The following is a 21,962-nucleotide window of genomic DNA, read 5'->3' on the forward strand; positions in this document are numbered from 1 at the left end:
AAGCAGAATTCTAAAACTGATCTCAGACCGGCTCTCAAGCGCTCGTCTCCCGTCTCGTAAACCGTATCCTTTCTTTCTATTTCCGGCCCGGTCATGGCAGCTGGATGCAGGAAGCAACTGTCCTCAGAATAGAAATAAACAAGGAGAGAATGATCTTTGGGGAAACTCCCCAGTTTTAAGTAGTGTTTTCGGGCTAACGTTAGTCTTTATTTTAGGTGCTGTGAAATATGGCTACGACCGCCCAGTTATTCGAGGTAAGTCTGTCTAATAATTCAATGCTAGCTGTCACGGTCTGCCTTACAGCTTTTAGAAAAACTGTTTTAATAGCTCGTATATGTCTGCGATTTGCGTTTATCTTAAGTGCATGTGTTATGTTTACATCGTTGAGTTTTGATATGGATTGCATGTAATCAGTAGCTTTCTACAATGTGGTGGTAAATAACACTAACGTTAAATCTAAACACAATTCTTAGCTGATGGTTTGATGCTGGTAAACACTCTTTTAAAATTGGGAGATAGAAATTGCAACAGCGTCTTATCTTGCAGCAATACCGATTCCAGACTGTCATTCTTTTTCTTTTTTAAGAGACCTCCGTCTTGTTATGTCAGTTTCATAAGCTTTACGTTTTGCATTTTTTCATCATTTGCATGATATTAATTTTACCAGGAACCATTTGATGCTGATGAGTACATCGAGAGACTTGCTTGGAGAACTCCTGGAGGAGGCTCTAAAGGAGGAGCTGAGGCATTTGACCCCAAAAAGTGAGCCACTAAACAATTTATGATTTGTTTTTGTACATAAGGATTGTCAGTGAACACCTAAACTGTCAGTAAAAACTTATGACACACTTGATTTGAAAACTTATCCGAATATTTTCCATTAAAGGGATACTCCGAGATGACCCCCATTCATTTTCGGAATACAAATTAAAAAATTTTTTTATGAGGTCTGGGTGGGAGCCATAGACAGCAACGTAACCGTCATTCAATGCGCAGAATGTCAGTTGCATTGTTGTCTATGGGCAGGAGTCTGAAAGCTCTAGGACCTAAATTTGTGTTCTGAATACGACTTTAGGGTGAGTAATTCATGACAGAATTTTTATTTTATTGGAGTATCCATTTAAATTAATGTTTTCTTATTTGTGATTCAAACCTTATAGTGAAGGAAAACCAGCAAACCTAATATATTGTTACCCCTTTAAAGTATTTGGGAAACGTTAGAAAGTATCCGGATAGAATCTAAAGTTGGTTAAGAGAATGTAGAAAACTGTAATATAGACCCTTTACAAGCTAAGGTACAATATGTTTAATTTGTCAGTTTTTGAACAGTTTTCAATGAGCAAATAACGAATAAGAAGAAATATTAAAGAAGGATTCAATCCAAACTTTTAATTGGCAGTGGAACTACTTTAATTTAATTTAGTATAATTGAAAGCATTCACCACCACCATAGACATTTACATCCACTCTCTTGTAGCATGTTAAAAATATTCATAAATTACTTATTTCATCTTAATAATTAACACATACAGATTTTTGTGCATAAAGAATTGGAACAGCCTTGTGTGTTTGTTTATTGGCTAATTTGTTTATGCATTTTGCCATCAGCAAAGAATCACTCACACCAAGGACGATAAATATAACTATAAAGGTGACATTTAAAAAAAACATTTTAAATTTAAGAGAAGAGCAGAGTCCACATCACAACTATGACAGCAAATAGGGTAACATTATATTTGGGATCACTTTCAGAGTTTGTTTCTAGCGAATGAACGATAAAACATTGACAGTCAATGAAAATTCCATTATTTATAAGGCTCAGACTGCAGCGGGAAAGTTTAGAATAAATATTAACATTATTCTCCAATGGTGTGGATGCTAATATAGTTATCGCTATAGTTATCGTTCAGGATGGGCCTGTTCTCATCTCAGTTTAACATGCTTAACATTTTAAAATCCTTAGCACAGGTTTACCCTGAAAAGAAATACAGATTTTATCTGGACAAGGCTATACATATAAGATGTCCCTTTTATTATAATAATGTTGTGTGGGTGCTATTGCAATATATGATTTTGTTTGACTAACAATAATGACAATCAAATTTGTTAGTTTGACAATTATGTAACCGCTGGAGACAAAAGCATCAAAATGACACAAAGTTTACTTCAACATAAAAGCATTGCAAAAGTGCTTTTTGACTGCCGGAGCAGAAACATCGTCCCAAATTTTACACCGAGCTCTCAAATATCCGACCATGAAGAGGCTGTTGTGAGCTGGGCGAACCATTGACTCACAAATGATGGAAGAGAACAAATTTGGAGGGAAGAGGGAAAAAGAACTTAAACTGCCAGCAGCGTTTAGGGAATTACGGTGATATGAGATTATATACTCATCACTTCAGAATGTTTTTCTACCACCCAGAGAATCCAAACATGCTGAGTTGGAGCTTTTGACTTTGCTGTCCACAAGTTCTTTGAAATGCAGCTGACGAAGCTTTTGGTTGTATGTGTGAGGTTTCCTAAATACACACACACGGCACAGACGGGCCGTTGTTATGAAGAACCACAGTTTATAGTAACAGACCATTATCTGATTTTCTGGCGAGGTAAGTACTTATATGATCTTGACAAATAAGGTGCTCTCCCCGGATGCTTGTACGTTTCCCAGTTTAAGATCAGTCTCCTGGAGTTTTTCCGAGTCTGTTTGAAGATGTATTCACGAAAGATAAATGAATCTCAGCCCAGCATAGTATTCTGATCCCTGTCGTTGAGCTGGTTTCAGGATATGGAAACAGAGCTTCGGGCACTTTCATATGATTGGTCAGGTTTTATATAACGCTTCCCCATAGATTACATGCTAGCCAAGCTAACTTCATTTGGGACATAAGCCTGCATCTTGCAAATCAGAGTGTGAAATGGATCCTTTTTCAAGGTTCTCTGAACACAAAGAGTGTTCTGCGGAGTGCTTAGCAAAGCCTCTACACTGGTTCGAGTTTAGGGGAAAATCGACTTTGTCATCGATTCACCTTCTTGTGGTTGATAACTATCCATGTAGACCATCTGAGCAGATGTGGGAGAAAACTTTAACAATGGGAAAGTAATAAAATGATTATTTAATAATAACCGTTTGTAAAAGAAATTCTTTCATAATTTATTTACACTCAAGTCGTTTGATACATGAATTATTTTTTCTTTCTTCTGTTGAACACAAAATGAGATATTAATCAGAATGTCTGCACTGCTCATATCCACACAACAAAAGCCTTTTAATCCTGTCAAAAGCCTTTTATCCTGTCAAGGACAAAGGACTGGGAGAACCTAACAATAAAATGACCATAAAAGTAGTTCATGTGGCTACACTTTTGAACCCTTATGAATCTAAATTTAAGTTCTTTCTGTGAGTAACAGAGTGAAATTGATCATAATACCTCAAAATCTCCTTTTGTGTTTCGCAAAAGAAATCTGAGTAAACACTAACAGTGACAGAATTGTCATTTTTGTGTGCTTTGAGTGTTTTAGTGTTGACCCCCCTCATATGATTGTAAAGCGCTTTTTATTTAGACAGTACAGTGAAGAGATGACAGGGAGTGAAGTGGGAGAGAAGAGGGGGTGGGGGTTCAGGAAATTACCACAAGCCGGGATTTGAACTCGGGTCGCCCTGAAACGCAATGTCGGAACACTGCCCACTAAGCCATCGGCTCCAACTGGCCAGTGTTGTTTTATTGATTGTTCTTTATCTGTTCTTCAGATTGCTTGAGGAATTTGTAAACCACATTGAGGAGCTGAAACAACTGGATGAAAGGATCCAGAGGAAGGTGGAGAAGTTGGAGCACCAATGCCACCGTGAAGCCAAGGAGTTTGCCCACAAGGTCCAGGACCTGCAGAGAAGCAACCAAGTCAGTTCATGCATTAAGTCATACATGTATCCCATCATAATCAGAGGCTTATTTAAACTATTTTACCATGTGTACCTCTCGACCTACAGAGCAACCAGTACAGCCAATTTCCACTTTTTCGAAGAGAACTTTTATGAACTTTTCACATAATGTAACCTTTACTTCCTTATTATGAACGTTTAGGTAGCCTTCCAGCACTTTCAGGAACTTGATGAACATATCAGTTACGTGGCCACTAAGGTTTGCCACTTGGGGGATCAGCTAGAAGGAGTGAATACCCCAAGACAGAGGGCCGTGGAGGCACAGAGGCTCATGACTTACTTCAATGAGTTCCTGGATGGAGAGCTGCGTAGTGATGTCTTCAACAATCCAGAAAAGGTCAGATTTAGATGACACAAGTTACACTGTCATCTCTTGGTTAAGTCAAGAAAACCCTATTCAAACCAATGATTAAACAACTGCATTTACACATTGCCTTAAGTTTGTATCATTTTATGAAATTGCTGCACAAAGGTTTCACTTAAAGGTCCAGTGTGTAGTTTTTTGGAGGATCTATTGACCGAAATGCACTATAATATACATAACTATGTCTTCAGAGGTGTATAAAAACCTTACATAACTAAGCGTTATGTTTTTATAACCTTCAAATGAGCTATTTCTGTTTAAAAACCGTGGGTCCCCTTGCGTGGAATTGGCCGTGTTGTTACTACAGTAGCCCTAAACAGACAAACTGCTCAACAGAGTGTGTTTCTTAAATACGTTATCTCCTTTGGCAAAGAAGCGAAAATGCAACATGTTTGTCCTGTGTCAGCCACCGTAGTGCTTCGCAAAGGAGGGGTGGAGTGAGCCGTTGGTTGCAAATCGCAAGCTCACCGCTACATGCCGGCTAAATTTCATTCACTGGACCTTTAAATGCAATCAGAATTGCGAAATAAGTATTTGAGTTTCCTACAAAATTCTGATTTTGACTTTTGTTAAAGTTAACCGAAGTGACTGCAGCAAACAAAAACGCTAAAACTTTGTATGAAACACATAAAGCTTTCCTGTGGCTCAGTGGTTAGAGCATGGCGCTAGCAACGCCAAGGTCATGGGTTCAATCCCAGGGGATTGCACATAGTTAGAAACAAATGTATAGTACAAGGCAATGTAAGTCGCTTTGGATAAAAGCGTCTGCTAAATGTAAATGTGAGAATGTGAGAACATATGAAACAGTAGTGCACCATAACACATGCATTAGGCTAAAATATATTGTCTGCTTAACTTTTGATGTGCGCCAACGTAATTGGAAATGCCACTTATAAATTAATCTCTCGAGTTACTCGCCAACCCTGGGTGGCAAGTCTTCTGATGCTATTAGCATAAGGCCACCAACATGCTTTCAGTGTGAGAATATACCCGGCAGACTTTTCAATATTTCTCAAAACACGCACGCCTCCAGAAGAGAAAAGAGGGGAAGTGAGAGCTGCCGGTGAATAGCTAAGAGGGGGGAAAGAGAAATGGGAAATGGAGGGAACGAAGGGTTGGGTTAATCCCTGTAAAAGGGAGGGCCGGGCCCAGGCAGCGAGGAGACAAGCGCCGGTAAAAATCCCCTACTGCTGGGAGACGGCTACATCACTTACATGGGATTTGGCTAATCTTAGCTGGGGGACAGATACTTAGAAAACCTCGGCGAGGAGAGCGGAAAAGGGATGGATCCACCTCACGGGACCACAATAATGATGTTAGCTGAGGCAGGCAGAGGAACAGGATGTGTGGAGGGTAGGGCCTTTTCTTCTCCTTGTACATCAGGTTTGAAGGGAAAGGTGGGGGGTTCTTGTCCGGGTCCTGTTTTCTGGCTCGTCCTCCTACCTGCCTGTGGGGACAGATTATGGGATGTGATTTAGGTAGGGATGAGTGAGCGTAAGGTGATGGATGGGCAGCGGTTGATGGACGGGGGTTAAGTTGTGGTGCTGATGAGGTTCAGGTGTGCAGGGCTGAGCTCGTTCTTATCGTCTTTCTGGTGGACGAAGAGAGGGACAAATTTACCTTAAGCCGATCCACAGATTTAGGGGAGGTGCCTCTGGCCTTGATTCGTGTTTTGAGGCGTTTGTCCTGTAGTATCAATGTCCTCTCTCACCACAGCCTGTTCTCATCCCAAACAGATAAAAGAAGCTGCTGACATCATTCAGAAGTTGCACCTGATCGCTCAGGAGCTGCCGTTTGATAGGTAAGAAGCCTGCAGAGTCAAGGAGTTAGAGGAGTCGAAGGGGTAGGGGTGGGTGGATGGCAGGGGTGGAGTAAAAAAAAATGTAACGTAGGACATATATTACAGTTTTTGCCAAAAATTAATTTAAAAGGTTACATAAAAAAAATGGATAGCACAAAAATGATTTATTACAAATGAGTAAATCTGGCATAGGTGCCAAAATTCCTACACATTATATAACACGAACTGAAACCAAAAGATTTCAAAACACTAAATTATATCAAAAACTAATTTTATAAAATACATATTTCCAGCTAAATACTGATTGGATAAGCATTTTTTTTTTCACATTAACTTGTTTGGGACACAATTTACTAATATTATAGAACTGCAAATATCTACCATTGAATTAACAGTAGTTATATTTGCATTTATTCATTTAACGGATGCATTTATTCAAAGTAACTTAAATAAGAGAGCATTTAACATTTTGTCTACAAAGCAAATGATAAGCATAGTCTACAAAGCTACTTTTACAGATATATAAAAGTTGGGTAGCTAGGAAAAGATGAACAATATAAAAGAGGTTAACAGTGGAACGTTAAGGACTAGTGAAGAGATTACAGATTTTTTTTTTTTATTGAATTTTAACTATCTTTATATTTCTAATGTTGCTTGTTATATACTCTCATACTGCCCAGACCCAGTAATAATAAGTGTGTCATACACAGGGTAGCACAAACAAGCTGCATTGATTAGAGGTTAGAATAATGCAATAGTACTTTGACTTCAAATGTTTTCAATTTCTCTCGTTTTCCTTTCTTAGATTTTCTGATGTCAAGGCCAAGATAGCAAGTAAGCAGCTGCAGACTAAACAAGACACCATTACTTTTGACCTGTCTGTTGAATATGCAGTGTTAACAAAAGCTTTGTGCGTGTTTGACAGGTAAGTATCATGACCTTGAGCGGCAGTTGATCCAAGAGTTTACAGCGGCTCAGAGGAGAGGAGAGATTGGACGCATGCGGGAGGTGGCGGCAGTCCTGCTACATTTTAAGGTTTGTTGGAGATGCACTGCACCCTTAAGTCAACATTAAATCCAAATCACCCCTTTTATGATCTTAACATACGGTTCTTAAGAATATTCCACATTATTATTAAAAAAGTTGGTCATGTATCAAAATGTAACTCAGAACAACTTTTTTTTGGCTGACATCAACATCTCTTTTAGGCTGTTGCTTTTTATCCTTTCTCACTCAGAAACATGTCACATAAATAATTTAGTTGCGAATGACATTTCACATTGATTTTGAGAATGCTGATTTTGACTGACTTTATTGTTGTTTTTTCCACATTTGTCATATGCAGGATGTGTAATTATTTATTTCCTTGTATTTTGTCATAGGGTTATGCCCACTGCGTGGATGTCTACATCAAGCAGTGTCAGGAGGTGTGCATTAAGTTTGGACTGTCTCTTAATTCTTTTCCTTACATCTATGAAGTTTATACTTGATTTCCTGTTGCAGACAACAAACAATCAATTGTGTATTCTCTACATAGCCTGATTTTATCTTCTATAGGGAGCATATATGAGGAATGACGTTTTTGAAGACATTGCCCTTTTGTGTCAGCGGGTAAATAAGCAAGTTGGAGAAGTCTTCTGCAGTCCAGAGACTGTCATGGCTAAGCTCATTCAGAGCATCTTTGAGAACAAGATACAGGTAATGGCACACAGAAACATGCTTAGCCAGTTAGCTTCAAATCTGTTATCATCTTTAGCTTCAAGTAACAAATCTACTGTGTTTATGATTTTAGGCGCACGTTAAAGAAAGACTAGATGGGACCCGCAACTCTGACGTGGAGCAATACCTCAAAAACCTATATGACCTCTATACACGGTATTGTACCTGTTATGCCCTAAGGGTTTATCATGCAACTACTTCATTGAACATACTGTATTTTTCTGCAATGAAACTTTGACAATCAGAAGAGATTCTTGTCCAATCTGTCATCTTATTCCTGTCCATGTGAAATCACAACGTAAAGCTTGGGTTATATATCAGTGGAATATGAAACATAAATTATTAAAGACATTAATGGTCATTATAATAACACAGTTCAAATTACATAAATCATAATGTAATTTTGTGGGAATTGCAATTGTGTGGGCCAGTTACATTGACTGTCATGTTAAATATTAATTCTGTTTGTTATGCATAGAGAGAAAATGATAACCCCCATCTCTTTAACTCAAATCTAGTTTTACATTTTGTTTTTGTATTGTTCCTATGTGTTTTCGAATTTAGTATGGGCTAATATCGTGTGTTTGTCAAATGATATTTGATAAATAATTGCAAAACCTTGTATTAATCTCAAATAAGCATGTTGTCTAGAGGCCTGTAGAGGGCACCCGTGAGAGAGTGGCCAATGAAGAAGACAGTGTGTTGTGCGAGGCTCTCACTAAATCCTTGGTGTTTTGAGTCAGATCCGTGGGCGTGGCTTGTTGGTTTTGACTAAATCTTTGGTGTTTCAAGTCTTATGAAACCTTTACCCTAACCCACACCCTAACCCTAACCTTACTCTAACCATCTAAACTACCTATGATTGTTAAAATTGACGAAAAAAACACGTTTGGGTGATGACGTCAGACTCGAAACACCAAGGATTTAGTGAGAGCCGTTGTGCGAGGCATGTATGTGTGAGCCACGCATGTGTGAGCCACGCAAGTGTTCCCTGAGAAAAGTGAGCAGTCACGGTCATTTTCTTTTTAAAATTCATGTACCCTCATAATCTTAAATTAAAATATGAAAATGCACTTCTGCCCGGAAATGACTATCCATCTCAAATGATGTTTGAGATGGATCGCGGAATGGGACCGGGTTGGACCTGCACGGTTTCGGCGGGTGGGGCTTCCTGGGTCGCGGCTCGTGGGCTCTCCCTGTTCTTCGTGGACGTTGCTCGGTGGCTTTGGTCGGGGTCACTTGAGTGCAGCTATGACACGTCAGAGGAGATCTGGCCCTCCCGGCTGAGCCTGGTTTCTCCCGAGGTTTTTTTTTTCTCCATTATTCATCATTGGAGTTTGGGTTCCTCGCCACAGCAGAGCAGTGCAGAGCAGAGCAGTGCAGTGCAGTGTTGGCTTGCTCACCGGGAGACTGCATTTATTTATTTATTTATTCATTTATTTATTAGATATTATTTATTATAATGATCTTGCTTGGTCTATAAACACCATGCACTGTGCTGTGTTTTACCTTTCTGTGTTTTTCTTATTTGCTCCTGTAAAGCTGCTTTGGAACAATGCACATTGTGAAAAGCGCTATATAAATAAAATTGAATTGAATTGAATTGAATTGAATTGAATGTACATTAGAAGGCTTGGGCGGAGCATCCGTTAACTCCTCCCCTTCAACTGTCAGTCTGCTGCCAGTTTCATTTCAAAATCAATGCAACAGCTGTTTTTACACATCCAATCAATTCGCAGTGAGAAACGCAAGCCACGCCCACCAATTTTCTCCTTTGAAATTCCTTTTCACTCGGAAATGTGTCAGAATACGAAAGTAAAAACGATCGCAACTTCCGGTTCACGGGGACTTTTAAGCGTGCAACATAATCAGGAATTAAAACGAGTACCCATTAAAAGTTCCTTAGACCAATGGAATTACTTGAGGTCCTAAGGGAGACCCTATTTCAAGGCAGACTGATGCTGAACACCACTTTTATTGTAATCACCATGATTTTAAACTACTTTTACTCTTATTTGTAGGACAACGGCACTGGCTGCTAAGCTCACAGACTTTAACTTGGGCTCAGACAAACACACGTTTCTGTCCAAGCTGATAAAGAACATCTTCTCCTGTTATCTGGAGAGCTACATAGATATGGAGCGACAATATCTGCAAAGCCGCAGCGGCATGATTCTCCAGCGCTTCTACGACTCAAAGAACCACCAAAAACGTCCTGTAGGTGCGGGCAGGTAAAGACTGGAATTTTGTTCAACAGCTTAGGGTGGTTTTGTCATATAGATATCTTGATGTGTGATTTACATTTCCTCGCCGTCTCTCCTTTTTACTTTCACAGTATCCAGGAACTAAAAGAGAAGATTAGACAACGCACTAACCTGCCACTGGGACCTAGTATTGACACACAGGGAGAGACCCTGCTCTCACAAGAAGTTGTAGTGAACCTGCTGCAGGAAACTCGACATGCTTTTGAGAGATGCAACAAGGTTTGTCAAATAACAGCACTGCATGATATACTGTAAACCTTAACTGTAAAAGCTGTTTAATCATTGTTGGGGCCGTAAATACTTACATTCTTTTATTTTTTTGCAGTTGTCTGACCCTGCAGATTTACCAAAAAATGCATTCTCCATCTTTCTGCTTTTGGTGGAATACCTGTGTGTGGACCATATAGACTATGCCCTTGAGATTGGGCTTTCAGGTATGTGTGGACTAAACCATTCAAATGTGTAAGTACCTGTATTAGGGGATGTTTCTGACTTTTGTTTATAAAGGTTTTTAATCAATTAGGTTGTCGTACAATGTAAAATAGTTTATACAGTACCAGTCAAAAGTTTAGACACACTTGACAAATATGTTCCTCATGATCTTAAAAATAATTGAATCTTATAAAGGTGTCTATTTCAGTGTTTGAAATCATTTTTGTAGGCAACAATATACACTGCCCGTACAAAAAAGTCACACACTCTAATATTTCGTTGGACCGCCTTCAGATTTGATTACGGCACGCATTCGCCGTGGCATGGTTTCGATAAGCTTCTGTAATGTATTCCCGTCCAACGTTTATTCCCGTCCAGAGTTGCATTCATTTTTCGCCAAGATCTTGTATTGATGATGGGAGAGTCGGACCGCTGCGCAAAGTCTTCCCCAGCACATCCCAAAGATTCTCAATGGGGTTAAGGTGTGGACTCTGTGGTGGCCAATCCATGTGTGAAAAACTGAAAATGATGTCTCATGCTCCCCGAACCACTCTTTCACAATTTGAGCCAGATGAATCCTGCCATTGTCATCTTGGAATATGCCTGTGCCATCAGGGAAGAAAAAAACCCATTGATGGAATAACCTGGTTATTCAGTATATTCAGGTAGTCAGCTGACCTCATTCTTTGGGCACATAACGTTGCTGAACCTAGACCTCCAATCCAATTGGAGGCTCTTACCCATTTGCTGAGTTAAATCCAGGTGGTGACTTCTTTTTTGGACGGGCAGTGTATTTATGCCATCATATTAATGTGGTCCAGTGTTAATACTTGGACCAAATAATAAAAAGAAGTCCAGCATAGTTAGAAATGCATTGATGTTTAAAAAGCTTCCCAGGTTAAGACCTAAAGAAGCTGGATGATGAAATGCCAAGATTTAGCTAATTATAGGCAAAGGGTGACAACTTTGATGATGTCAAAATATATAACAGTGTTAATTTATTTTGTATGCTTTGTCACAACATAATTCCCATTGTTTCACTTTTGTTATAACATGGTTTTAATGAGTTTACTACTATTCTAAAATGTGGGGAAAATCTAAATAAACAGAAAGTGTTTCCAAACTTTTAACTGGTAGTGTACTTTCCAGTTCGGCTTACATGTCAATATTTGAAGACATTGTGTTGTTTAATAGTAGTTGATAGTGCAGGTTTTCTGGAACTTTCGCCATCTGTTTGAAATATTGAAATATCTGTTTATATTGCAGGTTGTTTTACATATATTTTTTACATCAAATTATGTATAACCGACATTTCATATAAAACCGTAACCTACAGCCAGTGTTGGGCAAGTTACTCTGAAAAAGTAATTAATTACTAGTTACTACTTAGATATTCAATAGTGTAATTAGATTACTGTACAAATTACTCTCTCCAAAAAGTATTTAATTACTGATTACTTTCTATATCCTATATCAAACTTGATTACTTAAGTGATTCAAGGATAGACACGAAAGACTTTTACATTTAAAAAGTAATTAAACTATTGTAACTAATTACTTAGTTACTAGTTACACCCAACACTTTCAACAGCTCAGATTATAAACCATTATTATGAGTTTACTGCTGCAAATTGGGATATTGACGTCATTTGTTTCTTAGTTATAAAAACTAGCCAGTACTGATCATTTTAAAATGCCAAACATCGGCAACTAGTTTTAACAGTATGAAATAAGTATAAAATAAAATCTGCTTGACAAGAAAAGGTTTTGAATGACAATACTGTCTTGCACAGCAATCCCATCTGCGGATGCCAAAAATGCCAACCTGTACTTCCTGGATGTGGTCCAGCAGGCCAACACAATCTTCCACCTCTTTGATAAGCAGTTTAACGATCATCTGATGCCTCTTATTAGGTGAGTTTGACTGATTTTCACCTTTTTGTCTTTTGTCTGGTGGCTTCCCATGACTTGATTTGTTTGAACTTTGATCCCTTCAGCTCCTCGCCTAAGTTGACAGAGTGCCTGCACAAGAAGAAAGAAGTTATCGAACAGATGGAGGTGAAGCTGGACACTGGAATTGATAGGTTAGTTCAAAACTTTCACTGCAAATTGGGGATTTATTTTTATTTAGCACAAAAGACAGTCTTTGGCTTAATGTCAGTTTTTGTGACATTTTGTAATGTTTTTAGGACACTGAATTGCATGGTTGGCCAGATGAAGCACATCCTGGCCACTGAGCAGAAGAAAACAGACTTCAGACCAGAAGATGAGAACAATGTCATGATACAGTACACCACAGTAAGATAATAAAAGCAAAAAAATTGTTTACTTGCATGAATAACATCCTGAGAACTACTAGGACTAGGACTCCTTTTAAGATTTCTACTGTCTGTAGCCGTATACTTACACCTTACCTTTTCTTATACCTGAAGGCATGCTCAAAGGTTTGCGCCTACTTGAGCAAGCAGGTGGAGCGTGTGCGGAGATCCATGGATGGTAAGAATGTGGACACAGTTTTGACGGAGCTGGGAGTGCGATTCCACAGGCTGATCCATGAGCACCTGCAGCAGTTCAGCTACAGCTCCATGGGTGGCATGCTAGCCATCTGTGATGTGGCAGAGTACCGTCGATGTGCCAAAGATTTCAGGGTGAGTACAGGTCAAAGGTCTTACAGGGTTTATTTTGGCCATTTCATAAACGTGGGCTCTTGTTTTATTATAACTAGACCCACCCTGTCTGTGAAATCCAGGCTAAAGTCTCAATGTAATGATGAAATAACAGTATCAAAGTTTAATTTCAATCATTCATTTTCATATTTGACATGGCCTTATAGAGTACCACAGAGATGAGACATATTTTTGTATACAAACCCCGGAAGCTAGTTAGCATTTTAGCACTTTCGGTTCCATCGCCCCAAAGTCAATGTTTTTTTTTATGGGTTTTCGGTTAAATGCCTAAAATAAGGTCTGGGGTTGACAAAACCTCTAAATATTTTATAACCTTTTATTTTATGACATAAAACACACCACCCGCTTGTGATTTTTAAAGCTTTATCGGGTCTTAAAAATGACAGCATCCTTTAGCGGAGACATTAAACGTCTTCACGTATGGAAATCTCACAAATAATGCAACATGGACACAGATCTCTAAAACTTGGATGGATATTCGTTCATGGAGTAATTATTTATCATGTTTTTAATAACGTTTTAAAAAGTTGTTGGAGACTTGGTGTTGATATCGATATCGAGCGACCGTAGTGTAGTCTGTTTATAGCCTCATGTTAGCTCTTTACTTCTGGCGATTGTATTTAGGCTTCAAAAGTAGCAAATATTGTGTTAATCTGTTAAAATTATCTTGATAGACAAAACGTGTAAGGGTTATAAACCTTTGTTAATCGCAGAGTTTATTTTCTGCGTCGCTAACTTGGGTTGGCCTACAAAAATACGTCATGTCTGCGATACTGTATAAGCAAAGATATTAAGGTAATATTTTCACAGAATGTTCTTTACCTTACATAGGTTGATTTTTTTTGTAGAATATGTGAATCACAAAATAATGAATTTAGCTGGGTAACAGGCAGGGTGATAAATCTGTGATATTGTATATGGGTAGTTGACAAATAAACCTTATGTGTTCTATGGTGTGACAGCAGAAACGTAGAAAACAGACTTTTAATAAAATAATATAAAATAGCATCAGATTAATGAGATTTTTCTCATTAAAAGATGTTAGTTTCTTTCTCAATTTTTGCTATGTCACACCATAGGACACATGTGTGGTTTATTTGTCAACTACCCATGTGCTGATTGTTGGGGAAACCTGCAGAATTCTGTGAAATGAATATTAAATATGATAAATAAAAATGCTTAGTGTGGCGCACCTTTTTAATATCTGAAAGCATTGTCAGTAAATTTGACCCTGTATGCTTAATAAGAAACGTCTTATTGTAATATAAAAGGTTAAATTAAACATTCAAGGGCAAGAGCATTTGCCAGTTTTGTCAATAACAAGCATAATAAACAAGTTTTTTTTAAGAGTTTCGTACCCCATGTTGTTTACTCTTAATGAAAATGCTTCTTTAGACATTCTACAGACATTAAAGGAAATTCTAATGTTTTATTGTAAAATGCTTTAAGAATCTTAAGTGTTGACTTCTTCAAAATGTGTTTCAAAACCTATAGTTTGACTAACAGCTGCATTAAAAATCCTCCACAGGTTCCTCTTGTGCTCCAGCTCTTTGACACGCTTCATGCTCTGTGTAACCTCTTGGTCGTCGCCCCGGACAACCTCAAACAGGTGTGCTCTGGCGAGCAGTTAACCAACCTTGACAGGAACCTCCTCCATGCTTTCGTCCAGCTAAGAGTAGACTACCGCTCAGCCCGACTGGGCCGGCATTTCAGCTAATGACTGGCAGGGCTGCCCAATTACTGCACAGCCTACCATACAGCCGTCCATTCAAAGCTGCCCTACTGCAAGACAAAAAAACACAAGCGGACAATTTTGAGAGGCTTTTAGCGGCCTTTGTGTGTTATTCAATGTGGACATTAAACCTGATGTTTAAAAAACAAAACAGTAACAATTTCAAGACCCAACACTTCCCTATTTTATTAATTTTTTAAGTTGCCTGTTTTATCTGAAATGTGCTTGTTTTTGTTCATACCTTAAGTTGGAGAATATAAATCTGTAATATAGTGTAGAGGGCTGTTTTGTACATTTCCCCGCTTCTGGACTTCATTTGTGGGACAATGATGTTAAATGAACTGAGGTGGACTGTCAAATGATTCTGCTACTGGACTTGGGTTGTCGAAAGACCCAATTTTATTTGCTTTTATTTTGATTGTGCCAAATCAACCTCCGTGGCTCTGCTGGGATGAGAGGGGGCAGTTCAGCGCGCTGCTCTGGATCAATGAGCTTGCCCGGCTCGTTTCGCTCAGGCTGTTGTGCACACACGGGGCTTCGCAGGAAGAAAAAGCCTTTCTTTGAACAGAACAATAGAGATGTTATTCATGTTGCCATGCTTTGAAAGCTAATTCAGTCCTATTTTCATTTCATACTCATAATATTAATGAACAAGAGGGCAGGTGATTGTTTTGAATGTGAGTACTGCAAGGTCTGTAGTTATCCGTTCCTAATATGCTCAGTGCTAAAATATACAATTTTCAGTGAAATGCAGTTCACACGTAACATTTCTAAGATAAAACTAATAACTACTGCATCAGTCTAATAACAAAATATTGCCTTACATTCTGATTGTTTCCATATACTGTAATTGTTGAAAAATGATTGGTTCACAACATGATTGGTTTTAGACATAGCTTGGGTTACAGGAAATGGTGTAGGGTTTTCCGATGAGTGATACTTTGATGCTTGATTAGTATCTTGTGTTTTTAGTTTGATAAAAGTATGGATATGGTGAATCTCAACCATGAGAAGTCACAAACGATTAATTCAAGAGCACATTCATCAGTTGAGTATGTGTTGAATGCAGTGATGTCATATGACTAGTCGAACTCTAACCCTTCACCTCTGTTGAAAAGCTTGGGGCCAAGATCTCTGACCCTTGGGTTTGACCTAGGTGTTAGTCAGTTAAAAATGATAAGATGGTTTGTTTCTGTTGACTGTACTGCATTCTAACATGAATTCAGGTCAAAATGATCCTGCACATGCAACTGAATCATCTGTAAAGCTACTCGTCGATTATTTCTGAAAATAAAATGTGTGAAATTGCCCTCTTCTTTTTAATGAGACAAGTTTAATAGAGGGTGGTCTCAAAGCCCCAGAGTAATTCTTACTATGCAGTATTTAATATTCTCATTATATATTTTACTCATTTTTAAGGGTTACGTAGTTAGATGGTCTGTCAGGCATGAGCCCATCTTAATCTTTTTTTAGAACAAAGACTTCCACATTATTAACTTATACTTGTTAATGTTTTACCACAATACATCACTTTGCAAAGTGAACGTCCTGCAAAGCCTATACAGCCGACTTCTATGGGCTCATAGAAGGTTCTCCAGCCTCTCTCCCTGCACTCCTCCACCAGTTCCTGGTACTTAGCGCGTTTCCTCTCATTGGCTTCCTCAATACGCTCTTCCCAGGGCACCGTAAGTTCCAGCATGATCAGTTGTTTTGAAACCTCGGAGGTAACTATCATGTCTGGACGGAGACTTGTTGTTGAAATGTGCTGAGGGAACCTCAACTGTTTACCCAGGTTGACCTGCAGCTGCCAGTCCGAAGCTTTGTGGAGGAGGCCTGTTGTTAATTATTGGCGTGCCCAGGGTTTCTCTCCAGCTTTAATGAAGGGGACTGGCTGGTGCTGATGGCTGAGGCTAAGCTCTCAGCAATTGCCTTAAGCACCTGGTCATGGCGCCAACGATAGCGACCATCGGCCAGAGCCTTTGGGCAGCTGCTGAGGAGATGTTCTAAAGAGCTTCTTCCAGAACAAAGAAGGCAGGAAGGTGTCTCGCTCTTCCCCCAGACATGGAGGTTCGCTGGGCTTGGCAGGGCATCGTAGACAGCTTGTACCAGGAAACGGACCCGATGGAAATCTGCCTGCAAGATGTTTGCCCAGGTGGTCTTCCTCTACGCCTGCTCGGACCTCTTCCTCGAGTAGATGGTGTCTTTCCTTACAGCCGGCATTGAGGTGAAGACAGGAAGGAAATGGAAGGCTGGGAAAGTAGTGGTGGTGGCAGAGTCACGCCTGAGACAAAAGGCACTGGTGGGCACCGTGGCGACAGGCAGAGCGGGCTTGGTCTACTTCCCAAAGACTCTGGTTAGCCAGGCCCGCTCTGCCTGTCGCCATGGTGCCCACCAGTGCCTTTTGTCTCAGGCGTGACTCTGCCACCTCCACTACTTTCCCAGCCTTCCATTTCCTTCCTGTCTTCACCTCAATGCCGGCTGATGACACCTTGCAGTCCCTGGAGTCCCTGTACTGTAGGACTTCTCTGGTGCGTACCAACATGAATTCTTCCGTGAAGCCACTAAAGGGCAGCTGCAGGACGTTACTTGTCCCATACATTGCAGCGCTGGTAAGACTGCTTGGAAGGCCCAGCCACTTCCGAAGAAAGCCACTGATCTTCCTTTCTAGGGACTCAACTGTTTTCATTGGGACTGCATAGACCAGCAGGGGCCACAGGACTCGGGCCAGGATGGAATGCTGGTAGAGCCAGGCTTTAAATCTACCAGGCAGACCGGACTTGTCAACCTTGGTGAGCCAATCTCCAAGTTCTTTGTTGGACTTCTGGATGGCGGCAGAGTCTTTCAGGCTGGAGTCAAAGAGCTTGGGATGACAGTTCCTGAGATGGAAAAACGGAACTTGTCAACCACTTTCCCCCTCTTCAGCACCATGGACCTTGACTTGGATGGCTTAAAACTCATCCTTTCCCATGTGATGAGTCTCTCAAGTCCTTGTAGGATCCACCTGCTCCCTGGGACCGATGTCGTTGTGATGGTAAGGTCGTCCATATAGGCTCTTATAGGGGGCTGTCGTACGCCTGACTTGGTTAAGGGCCCTCTGCATTCCACCTCGGCTGACTTGACCACCATGTTCATGGCAAGAGCGAAAAGAATAACAGAGATGGTACAGCCTGTTATTCTTCCTTTCCCAATGCGATGCCAGTCTGATGTTTCTGACCCAGAAGTGACCCGCATCCTGAAATTGTTGTAGTAATCCAGTATCAGGTCCTTAATCTTACTGGGAACATGATGGAGGTGTAGAGCGAGCTCTACCAGCTTGTGCGGTATGTACCCATAGGCGTTGACCAGGTCTAACCACAAGACAACTAGGTCGCCTCAGTTCTCATGGGCCTCTCTGATGAGTTGTGTAACTACACCAGTGTGTTCCAAGCAGCCGGGAGCTCCAGGAATCCCCCCCCTTCTGCACTAAGCTAAGACTGCGTCGTAACAATTAGTCTCACTGACTAGCAATTAGTTAGGACTAATCAGTCTTATTATGTTTCAATTAGCCCAATCTACCTTTTTATGTAACTGATTTAAAGAAGTTATGACCAACCATCATATGCATGATGCAACCATCCCCTGGTCTTTGTTTGGTTATAATACAACAATTTATTTTATATTTAATGTTATTAATTTGTATTAATTTTTTATTTTATATTAATTGAATCTAATTACATTAAAGGGGTCATATGGCGCGAATACGTGTTTTTCTGTGTCTTTGGTGTGTTATAAGTTGCCCATGCATGTATTAGACATGTAAAATTGCACAAATTAAAGTCTTGGAACAAAAGATGCATTCTATCTAAAAGCGAATGCTTACCCAGACCTGCCTGAAACTATATGGGGAGGCTGCAGACCTGGAGCAGGCAGTTTCACGCCCCTGTTGGAGATGAACAACAAAATAAAATATTTGTAACCGAATCAAAAAACAAAAATGTAATTATGTATGTGTAAGATTAAAAGTAAATAAATAAACTAAACAAACTGGAAGTGCTTCTGGACCTGTGAAAATTAACTATGGTAAAAGTGTAGTTTTTGTGTAGTAACCATGTTTTTTTGTTGTTGTTGTTGTTGTATTGATGACTTGGCAAAACCAATCTTACCCATGGCTTAACTAACGATATGCAGAACAGGTTAAAATATTTGTAGATATGTACTAATGGTCTTAATACATAGTTTACAGGAGACAATTGATTTGCAATTGCAACTGCAATTTAGTGTTTTTGTGAATTGAAAAATTAATAATACACACAGTTGGATCAGATGTACAGTACAACAATAATATATAATCTACTGTAGCCTAGTTATATACAAATATACAGAACACTTGAGTGTTTGTTGTGAATGTATAGGCATATATAAAGTTACATTCAAATATGAACCATATTTAGCCCATCAGACATTAAGTGCAATCACATGAACCATCAATTAAATATCTGCCATGCATTTAGAACAGTGTCCTACATACTATTTAATGAAGAAAAACACAATTCACCGCTTTAAGAAATTTCTAAGGTCTTTTAACTTATAAGAAAAAAATGACAAGTTTCTTGTGAACAACATTATTTATTAAGACCATTATCAAAAACAGGATTGATGATCAATATAGGATGGCTCTCGACTCCTATGGGTTGCCACTCTTCTTCAAAATGTTCTTAATCCTCCTGTCAAACTGCTCCCGCTCACTGATAAAAGAAAGTTTAAAGTTGTAGAGAAAATTGTTATTGGAAATAATGGCAGGATGTCATGCTTGACCATTTCTCCTTTATAGCATCCTTACATACCTTATGTCAATGACAGGCCCTTGTAGAAATTTCTCCTCAGCCTCCAGCATGGTGAGATTTTCCAAAGCAGCAAGGGCACAGATGATGGACTACCAAAGAAAGAGTTAAGATGAGTCACATCCCAAACAAGTAGTATCATTTCCGTATCAAAATTATTTTTACAGTTTTTTGTACAACAAAACTTATTGTCCTTTCTACATTAACCAAAACATTTTTTTTAAAGCAATTACAAAATAAATCTGAGGAGCACAGCTAACACAGGACCCACCTCTGGAAAAAGGACAGGAGTCTGTGTGGATGTCCTGTACAGAACTGAAGTGAGGTGAATGTAGATGTCATCAATTTGGTCCTGATCGTCAACGTATACAAGCACAAGCATGGTCTTGGCAGAAGGATTGCAAAATATGTCAAGCCACTTTGATTTCTTTTGGCCACTGATGATGGACTGTGCAAATAAAATTGAGAATGTCATTAAAACATTGCCACATACAGTATGTCTCTGTAAGTCATTTATGTATTTATTAGACAAGCTATTGGTTTAAAGTGCAGTAAATATGTAAAATGCATTCTTAAACACATTTTTATTATTTCCAAGCATTATTACAGATGAGATCAATAACATCACAACATAATAGGCCTAATTAGCCAATAGCCAGCCAACAATTGCTATTAAGAAAACAAGATACACAATTAATTGAGCACTAACAATCACAAACATGATAAAACCCATAGTGCACATACATTTTAATCAGGATCATTAAGCTATTTTAACAAAAAATATAGTATATGTACAATAGATAATATGATAATTTATTTTATTCCATATGTGAATAAAGTTTGATCATGTTTGTGATTGTCGGTGCTCAATTATTGATCTTTTGTTTTCTTAATACACATTTAAGAAAATTGTTTGCTGGCTAATTATTATGTTGACTGTGATGTTCTCACCTGTTATTAATTGTTAGTTCTGATTATGGCGCTCTCCATTTTGTAGGAAGTTGTACTATGACTAATGAATTAAAATAATAAAAAACTTAAAATAAAAGTAAGTTTGCAGCTAAATTGAAATGGTTTACATGCATTAAAACATACAGTACTATAGTTGTCTTATATGTAAGTAAACAGGGTCAGAAGAATATCTTACCAGAAAAGGCCATCTCACATATGCTAGAGACAGACAACAAAATAAAATAAAAAATAAAATAATTATGAAAATGAGTAAGAGATATTAAGCATACACGTGGTTAGCTAAGGTTGATCAAGACAGAACATCGACCTGGTCAATAAGTATACATTTTATTGTCTTTGAGTATAAATTACATATACATATATGTTAAGACGTAGAAATTAATTCATATCGATATCAATGAATCGTTTAAAAACTATACATATTGAACGATTGCTTAATAACAAAAACGTTTATTTACCATAACTTGTGATGGACGATGAAGTTATCTGTTCTTAGGTCTGTTCTGGTGGTTCTTCTGGACAAATAAGTAAAAACAGGGGCGTAAAACTGCCTGGGGCGTAAAACTGCCTGGGCGTAAAACTGCCTGCTCCGGGTCTGCAGCGTTCCCCTTCTTGCCTGAAACCTCGTGTAACCACACCCCCACGAATCTACGTCAGTTCCTGGAATGATTTGAAGACCGCCAAAATGTATACCCAAGTAAGGTGGGCGTACCTGTCAGTACAATTGCGTTGGAACCTAATGTTCCAAATATGGTAAGAGGCGTTACATTTTCGTCACACGCTTGCAGTATTCGACCAATCATTACGCACTGGTTAACTGGCCAATCATAGCAGACCTCGCTTTACAGAGCGATGAGCTTTGTAAAAAATCCGCGCGATTCAGAGAGGCGGAGCTAAGAGGAGATATAAACATGCACGGTATGTAGAAAATACAGCGTTTTTGAACCATAAGTCGTGTATACACTAGGGCTGTGCAAAAATATCGATACATGTAACTATCGCAATATATATTTTTTTTTCAATAGTGTATCGATAGTGATATCTCTGCTGTCGATTTTTTTTAAGTCTTGTCATATACATAGGCTACGGCCAAAAGTAAGTGGAAGCGAGCATGGCAAAAAATATAAGAACGCTTCGAGCTCTCAGAGCTGATGTGGGTGTGCTTTGGTTTTCAAAATAAGTCATGGAGTAATGAGTTATATAAAATAATGCTGTTTGTAGGCTTCCCAAGTCA

General features: G+C 39.0%; 2 protein-coding genes and 1 pseudogene across 2 annotated transcripts; 1 reads left to right on the forward strand and 2 right to left on the reverse strand.

The window, feature by feature from the left end:
- The first annotated feature begins 88 nt into the window (after positions 1-88).
- Positions 89-16,240, forward strand: exoc5 (exocyst complex component 5). The gene is made up of 18 exons (XM_057343425.1): positions 89-254; positions 668-762; positions 3,749-3,896; positions 4,080-4,274; positions 6,038-6,102; positions 6,908-6,936; positions 7,028-7,137; positions 7,485-7,529; positions 7,660-7,800; positions 7,895-7,977; positions 9,843-10,052; positions 10,157-10,304; positions 10,411-10,519; positions 12,311-12,431; positions 12,515-12,601; positions 12,707-12,815; positions 12,950-13,165; positions 14,733-16,240. The coding sequence occupies exons 1-18, from the start codon at positions 228-230 to the stop codon at positions 14,919-14,921; spliced, it is 2,127 nt and encodes a 708-aa protein (XP_057199408.1). The 5' UTR covers positions 89-227; the 3' UTR covers positions 14,922-16,240.
- Positions 15,336-18,540, reverse strand: LOC130559796 (uncharacterized; annotated as a pseudogene).
- Positions 18,541-19,599: 1,059 nt separating this feature from the next.
- Positions 19,600-20,921, reverse strand: LOC130560028 (PWWP domain-containing DNA repair factor 3B-like). The gene is made up of 4 exons (XM_057343465.1): positions 20,904-20,921; positions 20,028-20,204; positions 19,760-19,848; positions 19,600-19,660 (listed from the first exon to the last, which is right to left on the reverse strand). Exons 2-4 carry the CDS (start codon positions 20,136-20,138, stop codon positions 19,600-19,602), a joined length of 261 nt encoding a protein of 86 aa, XP_057199448.1. The 5' UTR covers positions 20,139-20,204; positions 20,904-20,921.
- Between the last annotated feature and the right edge of the window lie 1,041 nt (positions 20,922-21,962).

This window comes from Triplophysa rosa, linkage group LG10, assembly GCF_024868665.1.
Source record: "Triplophysa rosa linkage group LG10, Trosa_1v2, whole genome shotgun sequence".
Taxonomy (NCBI): domain Eukaryota; kingdom Metazoa; phylum Chordata; class Actinopteri; order Cypriniformes; family Nemacheilidae; genus Triplophysa; species Triplophysa rosa.